Consider the following 17,069-nt stretch of genomic DNA (forward strand, 5'->3'; position numbering starts at 1 on the left):
TTGTCGACTGACATTTGGTACTTACTGGTGCAGAGGATTACAACCCCATGGGGGATATTGTGGAGGGCGGCCGGCCACACAGTCACCCGGATCACTGAACACATGCTAAACGGAGGTTGTGCATATTTGCTTTTTCACCAACACAGTGTTCATTCTTCCTACGGACAAATGACCTGGGCATGAATGCAGATGTAACATTTGTGACATGTCTCTTTATTAAAGCTACTATGTGCAGAACTTTAATGTTATTATACTGTATAGGCTATGTGAAATAGCATGTTCAAGATTATTCTGATGTTCCAATGTTGTGTGACAATCCTGGTGATAAATTGGTAGTATGTGAATTGCATTAACACATTCATCTGAAGCCTTCAGTATGCAGTATGCTTAAAAAGAACGTGTTAGATTGGCTGACAGCAATTCAAAGGTACAGTGTGTAGAATACATTGGCATTGGCATCAGACTTGGTAGAAATGGTTGCTGGTTTACATGCACATGGTAGATACATATCCAAACAGCTACAAGTTCAGCAAACTCCTTCAAAATATTCAAAAAGTCTAAACCCCATGCGGTAACTCCTTGGTAAGTAACAGGTCGTGCAGCGATAGTCCATCGTTATTCAAAGCGGGCTCGCGGCAGGAGGGACGGGCGTCAGTGGCAGCTCACTGAGGCGGCCATTAAATATGAGAAGGATGAGAGGCAAATGTGCAGACCCCACAGGGACTCATCCCTCTTTCTCGCTCTCTCTCCTCTCATGTGTGGCCTTCACTATCCCTCTTTCGCTCTATGTGCCCGCGGCTAATCCCTCTGATTAGGCTAATCAAGCTGAATGTCAATTTGGGCCGAGGACTGGTGGAGGACTGGTGGGTGGAGAGCACAGGACTGAGCCTTCTTTGGTGCTGCTGTAATGATGAATAATGGTTGTCTGGAGCAGAGCAGTGCACAGTCAGCCAGTGAGCCTCTGGTGGATGGTGACGTGGATATAGAAGGATTAGACTGCCATTGTTAATGAATCTGACATCAAGCATCTTTGACATGACGGGACACAATTTGTCAAAGTTTCATTTGTACTGCATGATTAATTGATACTATTCCATGGAAATGTTTGTGGCTTGGATCAGTAGCGGCTGTGAAGACACAAATCATCCAACCTCCCTTTGGAGAAAGAGCAAACATGTTTCTAAACAGCAAGGACTCTAAGGACTTTTCCCTGTCTATCCCCTCAGAGCCCATGTCTCCTTCCCAACATTGCTGGGTTCATTTGCACAGCAGCTTCTGATCTATGGTTAGTGAAGCAACAGCTATTGTCTCCCTGCAGCAGGCTGCGACTTTGCTCTGCCAATCCGTGCCATCCTGAAGGCATCATGTTGCTCTTGGTTCATTTGAAGTTTCAGCAGTACACTTGAAGCTCAAAGCCCTAGAAAAAAACCCTGTCTACTTGACACTGGACCGACTCACAAATGTCAGGGCCCCTGAAAAGGCCCTGTCAACAGGCCCTGCTTTACTTTTATCAATGCATGTTAATGTGTTCATTCCTATATCACTGCCTCATCGTCATCATCAACATTAGAAGAGGCACTGCTATTGTTTACCTCTCCCTCAAGCTCAGCCTGGCAGCTGGTAGCTTTAGACAAAACCACTTCACGTCAAAACATTGTTATTGGGCTAAAGCCAGCTCCCTCCTTTTGTTCTCCTTTCTTTCCTGCCACGCCGATTTATGTTCATGACCTGGCATCGCAGAAAAGTGATTTTCACGTTGGTGAGGTTAGCTTGCTCATAGAACGCTTGTTTGGTTGACCACCAAGGTTTAAGATTTTCAAGATAAAAAAGGAAATATTTTACTCTCAAGTTACAATAAATAAATTGGTTGTTTTGTCATTATCAGCTAAAGTGAATGTTTTGGTTAAAACTAAAGTTTAGCTTATGAGGTTTTTGGCCCCTCTGAAGACCATGCGTTCTCAGTCTGGATGCTGTATGCAGGCCTACAGGCGTGCTCTGGGTCTGCTCTCGTTCACAGAATAATACCTTGACCTAGGGGTGGTAGGATGGCCTAGTGGAAAGGCGGCCGACCAGTAACCATGAGCTCACTGGTTCGATCCCCGCGTGTTAGTTGTGAAAAACTAGCAGAGGCTAGTACGTTTATGGTGCCCACCATCTCTACCATTGTGTCCTTGAGCAAGACACTTAACCCGAAAGCCAGGGGCGCTGTACTGCGGCTGACCCTGCGCTCTGACCTCCTCCGAAGTGGGGTAACTTGAGAGGGGATGTGAAAAGACAAATTTTAATGTAACCGACCATTGACTAATAAAGTAACTTTACTTAACAAGGAAGCATTCAGGAGGCATTCTGATTAGAAGGCTGGAACACTTCAACAGACCTTACTCAAAGTGGATGAGTTGAGGTGAATTTAACGAGGCTACTACTTTTCATTGTGTCAGTGAATGCTTTTGGACAATTGTGGCTCCTGACCGTAGGAGAGGGATGCGGTATAAATTGATGGGCAGTGCAACCACTTACATAAATGCAGACACCTCATCAATCCGCCTATCGATCTCAAGCTCCATCTTAACAGAGACACCTGAACTCTGCAAATGTGGGTCAACAACTCAGTGTTGCTCAACGTCCTTGAGTTTGTTTTTGCATTTATCTGCTGGTAAGCCCATATGTGAAAGCAATGGAGAGCATGATAACAGGTTTAGTGTCAACTCTCAGTTCCCTTAGCATCTTTTCAAAGGTGCAGTGTGTAAAAGGAAGTGGCATTTTTTCAGGACAGACTTGATACAATTGTTAGAATGAATAACCATATGCATCTTCACCTCATCACTTGATATTGTGGAGAGACGTGAGGCAGTGGTGGATGATGCCATCTTTAGTAACTATAGCTTCTTGTCCTTGAATTTAGAGAAGCTACGGTGGTAGCTTCTCTAAATTCCCTGTATGGGAGGGGCTAGAAAGGAAGCGTCGCAATCTAGAACTCTCGATTAACCGCCTGGATTCACCAAATGGTTATTCTAGAAGCACTCAAACAGCACCTCCTCTGTTGTCTTGTACACAGAACCCCGTGCAGTGTCACCTATCTCTACCCCCACCCCCCCCCCCCCCTCACCTGATTGCCAATTGAAACACACAGTATTCTTCTTATGCTGAACTGACTTGTATAAAGGATGTGACTTGCCATCTGATCTGAGCCATTCTGTTCACAAAGCCACCGGGCTTTCTGGATTGAATGGACCTTCATGTTCTTAAGGATCCAAGAGCATGACGCCTCTATTGTTTGATTAAATACTCTTTGCTTGATTATTACAGCCTTATGATCTCCTTTTTCTCTCCACACCGGCATTCATTTATATGAAAGAATTACGCACCTTTAGCTTTACATTTGGATGACAACAATGCCTTTACTCTTCACAGTGTAAGATTTAGCCTTGGTTCTGAGTATTTGATGTCCCTTCCTGTCCCTGTTTCAGAGCCAATGCGTGCCTTGCGGGGTTTGACGGCCACAGAGATCCAGCCCCGGCAGCTTGCCCTGCAGTGGGAGCCGCTGGGCTACAACCTGACCCGCTGCCACACCTACTCCCTGTCTCTGTGCTACCGCTACTCCATGCCCACAGGGGGCAGCGCAGGGGGGAACAACGCCACCGTCAGAGAGTGCCTGTCTGTGGAGCGCAACACCTCACACTTCACCCTGAGAGACCTGCCGCCGTTCCGCTCCGTCCACGTGAGGCTGGCGCTGGCCAACCCCGAGGGCAAGAAGGAGAGCAGAGAGGTCACCTTCCAGACCGAGGAAGACAGTGAGTGGCCATGTTTATTTCATTTCGGTTCATTTAAGCTATTTATTTGTACTGCACCTTTCCACTGTTACAAATAGCTTAACAAGGAAAATGAAAACAGAACCTTTTTCCAGTAAGAAGACAGACATACATCAGTGATTCTTGAGAACCGGGACAAAAGGCTGGGACAAAATGGCACTGCTGTTATCTTTAAAAATTAAAATATTTAAAATTGTAGATGTTATTAGGGATTAAGAATAGAATGTCTGGAGCACAATTATCCCCTTAAATTTAATTTTATTATTATTTTGTCAAATTTATGACACTTGTTATCTTCTCATGACGTCAAAAACAGTGTGTCCACAGAGAAGGTTTCAATCTTTCATATGCAATAAAACCTATTAAAAATTTACTTTAATGATTAAAAAGAGCTTTTTTATTCAAAGGCAACACTAAATAATCTCTCATATCAATAGAAAATGTGTTTCTACAACACATTCATGTTTTATAAGGTTTCTAAGTGGGGAGACACTTTTTGTCACCACCGTCAGACGTTTCATTAAAATGTAATAAAATCAGGCAATATGAGGGGCAGCTGTCTCCGGTGAAGGACCTATTGTCACAAGCTATCTGTGCTGAGTACATTAGAGTCAGACAGGCTCTGATTAGTGTTGTAGTTTTAGAATATTTTACATTACAAATCTTGAAAGTCCTGCGTCACAACCATGATACGTCAACACCGACTTACAATTTCTGAAGAAGTAGTTCATACTAGCACCTATCATCAACAGAAAAACCAAACTACTACTAGAAAAACTCTATTTGTTCTGTTTAAGAAACGTTAAATATGTCATCACCGTCAGATATCAAAAACATTTATATTCATATACATTTTGAAAATATTTTTTATTTTACAGTTTTGGTGAATATTTGTGATCACTATACATCTCATGGGTCTAGCATAAAATGAGGGAACATTTATTTGTGTTTTTTGGTGTGACGGAGTTGACACAAAATAAGGAATGGCAAGCTAAAAAGCCCATGTTAAAAAGGAGAAGCAAGGTAAAAAGTCCCTTTTGATGAAAAGGACAAAAGCTGGGAGGTTGTGTCAAACCTTAGCTTAGTATATGTTGGATACATACATGTAATTCAATTTGCCTAAATATAGAGTTTGTATTTTTTCAACATTGCACCCTGTTTTGTCCCACTTCTCAAGGATCACTGACATATATGAAATAGGTATAAAAACAGAATAAATAAAAGCATAGACACACTGGATTTAAAATAAGATGAGAGATTACATAGGTAAATACAGAGTTAAAGGAGCTGTAAGCGGAATGGTTCCTTTAGCTAACTTCCTGTCAGTTACTGCAGTTAGCAGTCCCCTCGCTCGTCCCTACGTCACCACATTAATGCACTGCGGTCTTCGAGCAGCAAGCACTTATCTAGCATCATCTCAGATCCATAAGTGTGATAAAACCATGATAAAAACCATCAAAACAGACATTGGGAAGGATTTTTACCTGCTCCGCCATTGTAGGCGCATAAACATTCACCCATGTGTCACTCTGGCGTGCACACATTGACCTCTTCTAATCATTGAGTAGGACACATCCCCTGCATCTCCTATGCACCCAGGAACAGTGGACAGAGCAAAAAGTGCAAAGGGTTAGCTGAAATAAAGCATGAAATTCCTCTTTGCAGCTGCAACATCATTATGGGGGGTGGGGGGGAGCAGGAATGTTTGTTATTTATGCACATTGCACTGCAGCTCGTTATTGTCATAGTTACTCAGTTCTGCCTTATGAACTTCTTCACTTTTCTGTGCATGCTCCCTCATGCTCAGATAATTATTGTGCACTGCATACACAAATCCACGGCTCAAGACATCCCGTACCAGCGCAAAAAAAAACAAATATTGACTCGCAAAATAAGCTGGATCAGCGTAACTAAATGGAATATCAGCCTTTTAAATGGATACCAGTGGACATGAATCAGCTCTGGCATGGCCACTAGCAAAATAGTGAAATGATTTTTGCTTATCTTTGTATTAATATTTTCCTGTGCACATCAGCAGATATAGGCACATTCTAATGCAAATTCCCAGAGAGCAGAAGTACAGTAGGTCCAACACATATTGTTGTGTAGGATAAGCAAGTATTTTCAATGTAATTGCCACTCTTGATATTCTTGAACTGATGGAGAGATCGAGAGGGAATGATGGCTGCGATATGAAACATATTGAATAGCCTCTACAAAATGCTTTTTGGAAGCTGAAACACGTGATATTTTATTTACATTAAATTTAACGGCACTTTAAAACACCAAAAGCAGAGGAAGAGATACAGTGCTGTGAAAAAGTATTTGCCCCCTTATTGAATCATTCTGTTTTTGCTTGTTTGTCACACTTATTTGTCTCAGATCATCAAATAATTTATAGTTTAAGACAAAGACAACTCAATGGAAATCAGAATACAGACTTTGAATTTTCATTCTTTTTATTGGATGTAAAGAGTCATTCAGAACCTATTTCACCCATGTGAAAAAGTGTTTGCCCCCTAAACCTAATAACTGGTTGTGCCACCCTTGGCCGCAACAACTGCAACCAAACGTTCGCGATAACTGGCAATTAGTCTTTTACATCGCTCTGGTGAAATTTTGGCCCACTCTTTTTTGCAGAATTGTTTGAGGTCACGCCACAGCATCTCAATCGGATTTAAGTCCGGACTTTGATTAGGCCACTCCAAACATTTTATTTTGTTTTTTCTGAGCCATTCAGAGGTGGACTTGCTGGTATGTTTGGCATCATTGTCCTGCTGCATCACCCAAGTGCGCTTGAGCTTGAGGTGACGAACTGATGGCCGGACATTCTCCTTCAGGATGTTCTGATAGAGAGCAGAATTCATAGTTCCATCGATTATGGTAAGCTATCCAGGTCCTGAAGCAGCAAAGCAGCCCCAGACCATCACACCACTACCACCATGTTTGACTGTTGGTATGATGTTCTTATGGTGGAATGCTGTGTTAGCTTTACGCCAGATGTAACGGGAACCACAGCTTCCAAAAAGCTCCACTTTTGACTCGTCAGTCCATAGCATATTTTCCCAAAGGTCTTGGGGATCATCAAGATGTTTTTTGGCAAATGTGAGACGAGCCTTTGTGTTCTTTTTGGTCAGCAGAGGCTTTCTCCTTGGAACTCTCCCATGGATGCCATTTTTGCCAAGTGTCTTTCTTATGGTGGAAACAAGAACACTGATCTTAACTGAGGCAAGTGAGGCCTGCAGTTCTTTAGATGTTAGTCTGGGTTCTTTTGTGACCTCCTGGATGAGTCGTCGATGAGCTCTTGGAGTTATTTTGGTAGGCCGGTCACTCCTGGGAAGGTTCACCTCTGTTCCAAGTTTTCTCCATTTATTGATAATGGCTCTCACTGTTGTTCGCTGGAGTCCCAAAGCCTTAGAAATTGATTTGTAACCCTTTCTAGATAACAATGACTTTGTTTCTCATCTGTTCTTGAATTTATTTTGATCGTGGCATCATGTGCTGCTTTTTGAGATCTTTTAGTCAACTTAACTGTGTCAGCTCTATTTAAGTGCTTTCTAGATTATACAGGTCTGGCAGTAATCAGGCCTGGGTGTGGTCACTAAATTTAACTCACCTTTCCAAAATATGTGGTCAATCGATTGATTTATTAAAGGGGGGCAATTACTTTTTTACATAGGGCCAGGTAAGTTTGGATAGATGTTTACACTTAATAAATCAAATCATCATTTAAAAACTGCATTTTGTATTTACTCAGGTTATTTTTGATTCAAATTAAAATTTGTCTGATGATCTGAAACATTTAAGTGTGAAAAATATGAAAAAATATAAGAAATCGGGAAGGGGACAAATACTTTTTCACAGCACTGTATGTAAAAACAGACAGAGCTCTTAATGATCTACACCTACACACATCTGTCTTGCAGGCGGGAGGAATTGGATTTACATAAATGGAAGAACATACAGAATGTATGTGCAATGATCATTTTATTCATTAGATTACATTGGTGAGGGAAGTGACAAGTTAAAACATGCTTCGGAAAAACAAGCTGTGATTGGGTTCCGCCCCACACACTTTACTTTTATATTTTGAACACCAGCACCAACATAAAGTTTTGCTTTTGAGCCACTGAATGTTAGCCTGACAGTCTGACATGCCCAATCCCCCCTGTCACAAGGAGAGCCGCTATCAACCTCCACAACCACCGTAATTGAGCCGCAGCTGCTGACATTTGCTCCTGTCTGCTTCCCTTTGGGTTCAGCAATCAAACACTGGTGTAGCGCCTTGCATACACTGTGTCTATGCTGCTTGCAGAGAGCAGGTTTGGCTGTCAGGGATTCATGAATACAGCAGGATTTTCGTCTAGTGTGCCGAGCCTACCTCAGCTTCAGCTTCGGAGGCTAACAAACTTACTAACTACAACATATACTGTATTAATGTACAAGCACGAGGCAGATTGTTCTTTTAATGTATCTACAATAGATAGAGTTTCTGTTATAAGAATAAATCTGGTGTATAACAACTTGGGTCGTATTTATGGAGCGTAGCGTTAGTTCAGGCAGGGTACGGACGTCAAGCCGGCTGTCATCTCGGCACGTCAGCTGATAGCCTTAGTCTGCCCCTAGCACACCATTGGCCGTACACTCAAAGTGGCACCTTATTTTAGCTGCTCTAGCCTGCCTACTGGTGCTGCTTCCTCTGCAAGCTCTTGCAACCCACCTCCACCCCACCACCTCCTTGTTAACTGTATTGTCATCAATGTCATTTCTGTTGTCATTGACGCCTGTTCTGTTCTGAACCCTATAGGGGGTCCTTGCTGCAGATCTCCTCACCTCTCGGAAATCCATGTAGCTCATGGAGGTCAGAGGGATGGCTCTCTCTGCCTTAAAGCTTTCCACGTGTGTGTGTGGAGGGTGTGGGGATCATGGATCAGAACCATACCGCCAAATATAATTACTTAGTATTCTGCTAATTGAAATACACTTCTATTTTGACTAAAGTATTCCTGTCTGAACTGCAGTTCAGATCATAATCTATATTTGTAATGGTGCCCTTGTACTAAAAGTTAATTTCTTACATTTGGGCATGTGGCCACATTTAAAAAAAAATAAGTTGGATAGTTAAAAAAACAGACGAAGCAGTCAAGATAATCATACAGGTTGTAAGAAAACCTACACTGCCTAGAAAAAAAAGTCACCACCTGGATTTTACTAAGCAAATAGTTAAGAGCCCTCCATCAGTCAAAAACTGCAGTGATTAATATGTTCCACTTGGCAACATATTCAGTATCATCCAAAATGCATTATGAGAATACCCATTTTACAGAATTATGTCCAGGTTCAGTTCGTTTTGACTACAGACTGGTTTTTACATACCATGAGGACTAGTTTACCACCAAACTAAACTAAGGTGAAAAAAAAGAAAAGAAAAAAGATTACCAACAAGATTAAATGTTGAACTGCCTTTGGGCCCCAAACTGCCTAGAAGGGTTATGTTCATTTGTTCTTGTCAACTTGATGATTTTAAGCACCAGCTTTGAGAGGGAAGAAGAATACATGAAATAAGAAATGAAAAGCATTCTAAATCTGGTTCCGCTTACATCAATTTTGACCTTTTGTCAAATTGCTGCATAATTAGCAAAACATGTTTGCATCTCATGAGCTCTCCTCATCAGTTTTACCTCTAAATAGAGTGGATCAGATAATCCAGACATAAATAATCAGGGAAAACGATCATCTCATTTGTGTTAATGTTGCAAATATGATTTACTCACATATTTGATTGCCATAGGTGTAGCCAGGTTTAGTTGGGCATGCTCGCAGGTGATCAACAGTGTCTTAATCCACAGTCCCTCATGATCCTTCTGAATTCAGTTTCTGAGCGCTGGGACTTAAAAGCCTGTTAGAGGATCATTCTCTCACTCCCCCCTGCACCAAACTATCAGCCTTTCTAACATATTATTTCAGATTACGCTCTCAGCTGGAAGGCTATTATCACCGAGTGTTACCACAGAGCTGCAGAGCCAGCAACCCACCGTGGACGATTGTATATTCTCACAACTTAAAACTACAACACTACGGATGCATCTCATTAGGGCAAAAATATGCAGACGGTTGCTCAGGCAGTGCGTACAGGTTGGACTACTAGGCTGTTTTTCAGTGAGGTGCTAAAGAAGAAAAATTGAGTGTCATCCCCTACGACAAGGCGCTCTGTTATGAGACAGTAGAGGCCAGATTTTCAATGCATCCCGAGGGTCTGGGAGCAAGCCGTTTTTTTTTCCATCACCTCCCCTCTGCTCAGGCTCTCTCTGAATCCAATTTTTCCGTCCTTCCCCCACACCTCACTGGCCCTGTGCCTTTTTGCTCTTTCAAAGGTGTTTTTACCCCCCCGGTGTGCCCGCACAAGAATCCATTAACTTGAGACCCCGAGTGGAGTGTTTGTTTCAGAGAAAGGTTGTTTTTCTTTCTCTCCTAGTTCCTGGCGGCATCACTCCAGAGTCCCTGACCTTCACACCGCTCGATGACATGATCTTCCTCAAGTGGGAGGAGCCTGTGGAGCCCAACGGTCTCATCATGCAGTACGAGGTAGGATACTTACTTTGAAGGGCTGCATATTGGCAAGGAATTCACGATTTGATAGGCATCGCGACACATGGCCACAGTATGATATATCACGATATATTGCGATAGGATGCATATTGCAGTATATTGAGATATTCCACATAGGTTACAGAACATTTTATAAAAGAGCTGAAAAAAGTTCCTATATGAGCAGTTTTAATACATCACATTCCATTATATTGATAATTCAGCAGGCACGTTGCGTGAAAAGTATTTCATTCAAACTTTTATTTGAATTCAAAACCCAGCAATTTGAAGCAACTACTCATGCTGCCACATGTACAGTATATGGGCGGAGGTTGAAGTTTACAACTAGTTTAAAACTTTAAGATTTAAAATAAATCTCATAATATTCCAATAAATATATTGTGGAAATAAATATGATGATATATTGCCGTATCGTGTTCTCAGCACAGCCCTAATACTTTGTTTGCATGATAAACCCATCCGCAAACGACAGGGCTTCCTTCACATTACACACTAATCCTCTCCAGGGGCCTCATTTATAAAGCTTGCTGCGCACAAAAACCTTGCGTAGACGGCAGAAATGTGCGGTCAAACGTGCGGTGGCAAACCGGTGGTATTTATAAAGAAATAATTTGCGGAGAAGTGTGCGTATTCCCACGCCAACTTTCGACCGTGCGTAGAGCTCCCGCAAGGTTTTCCAGACTCGGGGAATCAGCGACACTCAACGGCAACACCGCGAAATAAAGCTGCAGTCATCGGAAAAACACAGACAAATGACTGTGAAATGCTTGGCACCCAATATATTTAGTCAATAAAATGTATAAGCTTACGTATAGTAGCGAATATAGGCTACTGTAGTCTATGGCATGCAGTTGTGATGTAGGTGGAATTACTTATCAAGTAGGTCTACATGTTTTGGTTATATTTTATAAATTTAATCGTATAGAGCTACTCTATAATAATTAATACGTCGGGAGTTGTGTCCGTGAGTGGCCAGCGCGAGAGCAAAGAGTCTATCTTTTAGGCGCTGTGTAAAAATTGTTTTTTACAAAGTTAAGGCCAACAAATATTAATTAAAACTGTATATTTTGTTAGATAAAATCATGTTGTGAATTTAGCTAATTATTAGCCTACATGCATCTCTTTCCCATAACAATTCTACCTGGAAGATTAAACTATAATCTGGCATTGTTGGAAATGTGTGGATCTCACGGAAGGGAAATAATGCTCTGGAATAGACTAGGGGAGAACGGGGTAATTTGTCACACGGGTTGGTTGTCACAATCATTATATCTCGGAACCAGAAGGCGCTGTCTGTTAAATTTTGGTATGTACATATCCAGAATTGAGATCAGAGGTCACCTACATAGTCTTCCTTGGAGTTAGACTGCTGAATTTGAGGTGAGAAGACTGTTTGTGTTTCTCATGTCAAATTGAAAATATTTAGCTCCTCAGTATTTTTCTTCTAGGCTTTTACATAATGGGTTTATAACAAAACACTTGTTACCCATAAAAAGTGTGAAGGGTAAATAGTATAGTTTAGATTGTGGTTAGCAAGCTAATTAGTTGTCAGATGGTTGTTGGCCTTGATGCTAGCAAGAAATTCAAGTTGGGGTTGGTCGTCACATTTTTTGGGGGGTTGGTTGTCACATGTTATCCAAAGGCTACAGCCAGAAAAGGAACCCAATAACGAAATAAATTGTCTGGCTGTATCCTCACTGACACCCCAGAAAAGGAAAGAATAGAGCAGGAAAAGGCAGCTAGCATGCAAAGGAAAAAAGGGCAACAAAATCAAAACAACCCAGTGCATTCCAAACTAGACAAGCTGCCAAGGCTACAGTAAGTCATGTAGGCCTATTTGTCAACTTGACAATGCAATTGCATTTTCAAATTTAGTTCTACTTTCTTTCCTTCTTTTCAAGATTATTCCCATTAAGATAACATTGTGACAAACAACCCCATAGTGTATGACAACCGACCCCTTGATGGGGTTGGTTGTCACAATGTGTAAGGGTGTCTTTGATGATTAATTTCTTCTTTATTACAATAAGATAGAAAAAGTGAGGGGTACACATTTCAAGCCAACACCTTAAGCTTTAATGTAATGTAAGCAGTGGTTGACACTAACGGTTGCCCGCTTTCCCGGGGCAACTGAATATAATGTTTGGGCAAGTTGAGATTGCTTCTTGGTTGCCCGGACGGGCAAGTGGATTTTAGAGGGTTTGTCTGTAGTCTAGGCTATGTATTCATGTGTTTTACAGTCTGCAAAACATTTTTTTTTCCCGCTAACTCACACAAAATAGATCGGCTATATTCGCAATTGAGCAGCTGCGCGCGGCAGCCAGCAGCATCACGGTCGCTCTTTCGCACTCGATCTCTCTATCTCTCTCTCTCTCTCACACACACACACACACACACACACACACTACACACACACACACACAGCCTGTGTGCGCGCAGTTTCGCTGTCTACGTTCCGAAAGCCGGCTCTATCCTACGGACCTGGTTCCGCTATATTCAAAACCCAGAAATCAATAACGTTTGAGCTTATCGATACTGCTATGGAGTCCAGTAGGCTAGGTCACATTATATAATTTTAAATATCGAGTCGGGTCATCTTCATGTAATTAGGCCTACTTCAGCAAATTATTCCATCACTGGACCGCATCATGGACTGTAAAAGTGTTCTACCTTCGACTGTCTTGAAGAAACTCCTTCCACCCGCTCCGTCTCCAAAAAAAAAAAAACTCTTGTCTGCTGAGCCGCTGCCGCTGCAGACGGGCTCCGCACCGTCTCATCATTCATTCAATGCAGCGGTGATCAACAAACGAGAGACTGTAGCAAGTGACAAGTCCCGCAGTTAAAAAATCGGATAGTTTTTAAATCCATATTAAAATCTGCAGGATAAGACCTAGTTAGCTAAAAAAAAATCGCAAACGGTTCAAATGTGATGTGTTCAGGTCGGCTCAGTAAAATGATTATTAGGCAAAGGTCAATAAAATGACATCATGATGTGTTCAAATGTAACATCAAGAAAATAAGAAATTTTAGGTTTTTCGCGGGAAGCTTGAATAATAGCCTACAGTTTGGGTAAAAAACTTGTTTTCCCAGCAATATAAACTAAATAGTAGGCCTAAATATGGAATTATGACCTGCTTAAAGTCCTATCCTGAGCTCTGCTCATCTTGTAAGCAATTAAAGCAATAATACCAGTTCTCTTTAAACAAAATAATAGAAAGGTATTGTGGTAGCAGATTTTGCATATGATATATCTCTGGACTCAAATGTTGGAATACTTAATAATGCAATAGTAAACATTTGCTATTATCTTGTATAGACCATAGTGCAATGATATATTGAATGTGTTTTAGTGTAAACTGAAATGTAGATTCCTCAAAATGTGAGTGATGCAACAGACCACTCGGACAGCCACGCCTATGTTTAACTTATGCACAATTACTCTGTCTGCTCTCCTATTGTCCTATGCCCAAACTCCTCCTATGGTTAAGTTATGTACATTAGAACTGTCTGCCTCTCTACCTGTCTCCCCTTCGAACCATTGTTAGACGCCTCCCCCCCTGGGGGGCAAATGTTCCTTAAATACATGACGTTTTAAGGAAGAATTTGTCACTCTTGCACATACAATCTCTGTGTCTGTATTAGTGACCTCTCCGCGGAGATCCTTGCTGTATGATTGAAATAAAACCTGATGCTACTATTAACGTATCACTGTTTGCTTAATTTTCCTATTACAGTATCGATAAAGATTTGGATTGTGGAGTCTTTATAATGGTATCAATATGAATAGAAATGAATGATCCCCCTCCTTACTTACAGTATAACTGGGAAATAGCTTTAACATGGTGGACTTTAATAATTTTATGGCACACGATCACTTTTTGGCACAATGTGACCGTTTAAATAAGTAACATTTTTCTGTGGAAGCTAACATTCAGCTTGACTCTGAGCTAGACTGAGTTTTCTGAGCCCCTGGGCAAGGTGCATGGCAAAAAGAGGCCCTTTCACGATGCTGCAGCAGGACCAAGCGCTTGGTGTTGTGTGATGTCATGATATCTAGGCTTATATGAATTGTTGTTTGTTTTATGTGGTCAGGATGAGACAAGTAAGCAGTGTTTGCATTTAAGAGATAAGAGATCGCTAAAATGTATAATTCAATTAGCCTATACTGTATATATCATTGTTTAACAGTTTTTTTGTTTTTTTTGGGCAAGTGAACACAACATTCGGGCAAGTAAAACATTACCTGCACTTGCCCTATGGGCAAGTGCATTTGAAACCTTAGTGTCAACCCCTGGTAGGAATGACTATCGAAAGATGTTTAGGTGATGAGCAATTCTCACTAGAGTAAAAAGTGTGCCTACTTACCCCGTTCTCCCCTATTGGCATTATTTCACTTGTGACAACATATTTTATATAGGCCTACATATAGTAGGCTACTACAGGCACGCAAATACGTAATATTTCATACAGTACAAAGTTGGGCGAAACTGCTTTACAAAGACTATAACGACTGTGCCAATCATGATATGTGATAAGCGCCAGGGTGTGTGTGTGTGTTTGTGTGTCACGGGCTTTCTTCCTTCCCAGTCGCTTTCTTTGCGGCCGGTTGCCTCCCTTTTTTCCTCTTGTCAGTCAAAATGTTGTGCTTATTAAGAGCGTCATCATATTCTGGAGCTATTTAGCATTCGCCATGTATGGTAGATTGTGGGATGAAACTGGGAGGTGTAGTGGGATGAGACCGGGCGGAGATCGCCTGCGCACAATTCACCGCAGGTGGGTAATTATAAAGGGAAGATTGCGTGCAACAGTGCGCCGCACAGTTTTATAAATCTCAACTTTTTTTTTGCGTAGCACATTCTTAGCTTTGTGCAAACGCAATGTTTTGGGAAGGTTTCTACGCACACCTTTATAAATGAGGCCCCAGGTGTGGGACGTTATGTTCTCTTTGCCAGTATTCTATTTAATTAATCCTCTATCAGTTTACTGACTACAATCAGGTAAAGTCTCCTCTGCTCACCGAAAAATTCTACTCTACTCCCCCTTTTCCATTTCCCCCAGGATTGTTTTCTCTGTCTATTGCCCAAACGCTGGTTGCACACCAGAGCCTCAGCCACTAAAGTGTGGAGGACCCACTTTTCACAGTTCATGGGATTTACTGTACATGTTCATGTGGTAATGAAGCTGAGGCACAGACTTCAGGCTGTAATTACATGGGGGACAACCACTCTAATTACTTGTTTGCCTAAGAGTTGCATCCACAAGGGGCAACTTTAAATGTTTCTAATTAATTATTGATGGCCCCGTATCAACCCATAGACCCTTTCAGTACGGGCTTTGGAGATTTTTTTCTGCAAATAAATGTGAAGACCCAAAATGTACTTAACACATGAATGCCGGATGGGGAGAGAAAAATTGTTTCCATTCACAAGCAGAAGCTTGGAAAGTGAGGAAATACGCAGAGAGTTGATTAGTGCATATTGGTGGTAAAGCAGCATTGCTCCGCAGACAGATGTAGGAGGACCTTTCAAACTCCTACAGCTCTTAATGCACAATACTGGATTTCTGAGGAGGTACTATTTTGAGTGTTTGAGAATGAAGACTCTGACCCCGGAATTCCACTGGCTGCGCGTGCAGTGTCCAACGGTTTTGCTCCGTGCGCCCACGTCCGTCAATACCCACCGGCTCCGTTTTCATAGCAGGCACGGCAAGCTCCAGAGTCGCGAGACCGAGGAGTTCCCGCGGTAATAAAAGTGACGGGCGATCGCTCTTGATAATATGATTCTCATATATGGTATTTACACAACAACGAACGCACGTTCCCATCCGAACGAGTAAAAGAACAGTGGACATGCTTGTATGTGTCTCTGTTTTGAGATTGTTACCTGCAGTGAACACCGAGTGTCTTATTTTGAAAATTAACCGGAGGTTTTATTGTTTTGTCGGCGCCTGTGTTCCTGTCTATCTCGATGTGTTCTGTGCTAAATTGATGCGGTGAGCTCCGGCATCCAGCAAAAATAGAAGCAGTGCGTATTTCACTGGACAGCTGGAGCAGCAGCGGAGCAGAGAGACGGTGCAGCGGACTTGGTGGAAACTCACCCACTGACTAAAGTAAAAAATTACAGCTCCGCTGCCGTGCTGGAACGGAGAAGGACCGGAGAGGCAGCCGGTGGAATTCGGCCTTGATAATATCATCCAATATCTGTTTGAAACCACATATTGGACAGCAAAAAGCAAAGCAAATTTGCCCCAAACAGCCAATGTACCCACTCATTGGAACTCCCCAGAAACTCAACTTCTTGTCATTTTGATCCATTCTCCCTCATTGTTCCTTTGGTACATCCATGATCCAGGTTCACAATGCCCTAGAACTGACCGAGTACCATTGTTAAAGTAATGGCACTGTGGGAAATATAAAGGGTTTTTTGGACACAACACCATGAAGACAGTTTCTTGTATAAACCCAAATTACAATTTTTGAATCTGAAAATGAGCAAAATATGCACCCTTTAAAATACAATGTGTCATCATCCTGTCCCTGATCTTTTTTCAATTTTCAGCCTACTCACATGTCATCTTGTTGCCACCAAAGGACCATCCATCAATGTGTTAATTTATTTTCATAAATACCTATTCTATTCAGGGTCATAGGGA

The 17,069-nt window shown here is 41.8% G+C and overlaps 1 protein-coding gene across 1 annotated transcript in view; it reads left to right on the forward strand.

Moving 5' to 3' along the window:
• Positions 1 to 17,069, forward strand: part of ptprua (protein tyrosine phosphatase receptor type Ua) — a gene marked incomplete at both ends in the record, with an annotated part of 279,645 nt that overhangs the window by 170,962 nt on the left and 91,614 nt on the right. Inside the window, 2 exons of the mRNA XM_080045126.1 lie at positions 3,468 to 3,791; positions 10,285 to 10,394. Coding sequence (XP_079901252.1) covers positions 3,468 to 3,791; positions 10,285 to 10,394 — 434 coding nt within the window. The remainder of the gene's footprint in view (positions 1 to 3,467; positions 3,792 to 10,284; positions 10,395 to 17,069) is intronic.

Source organism: Ammodytes marinus (assembly GCF_949987685.1).
Source record: "Ammodytes marinus genome assembly, chromosome: 17".
NCBI lineage: Eukaryota > Metazoa > Chordata > Actinopteri > Uranoscopiformes > Ammodytidae > Ammodytes > Ammodytes marinus.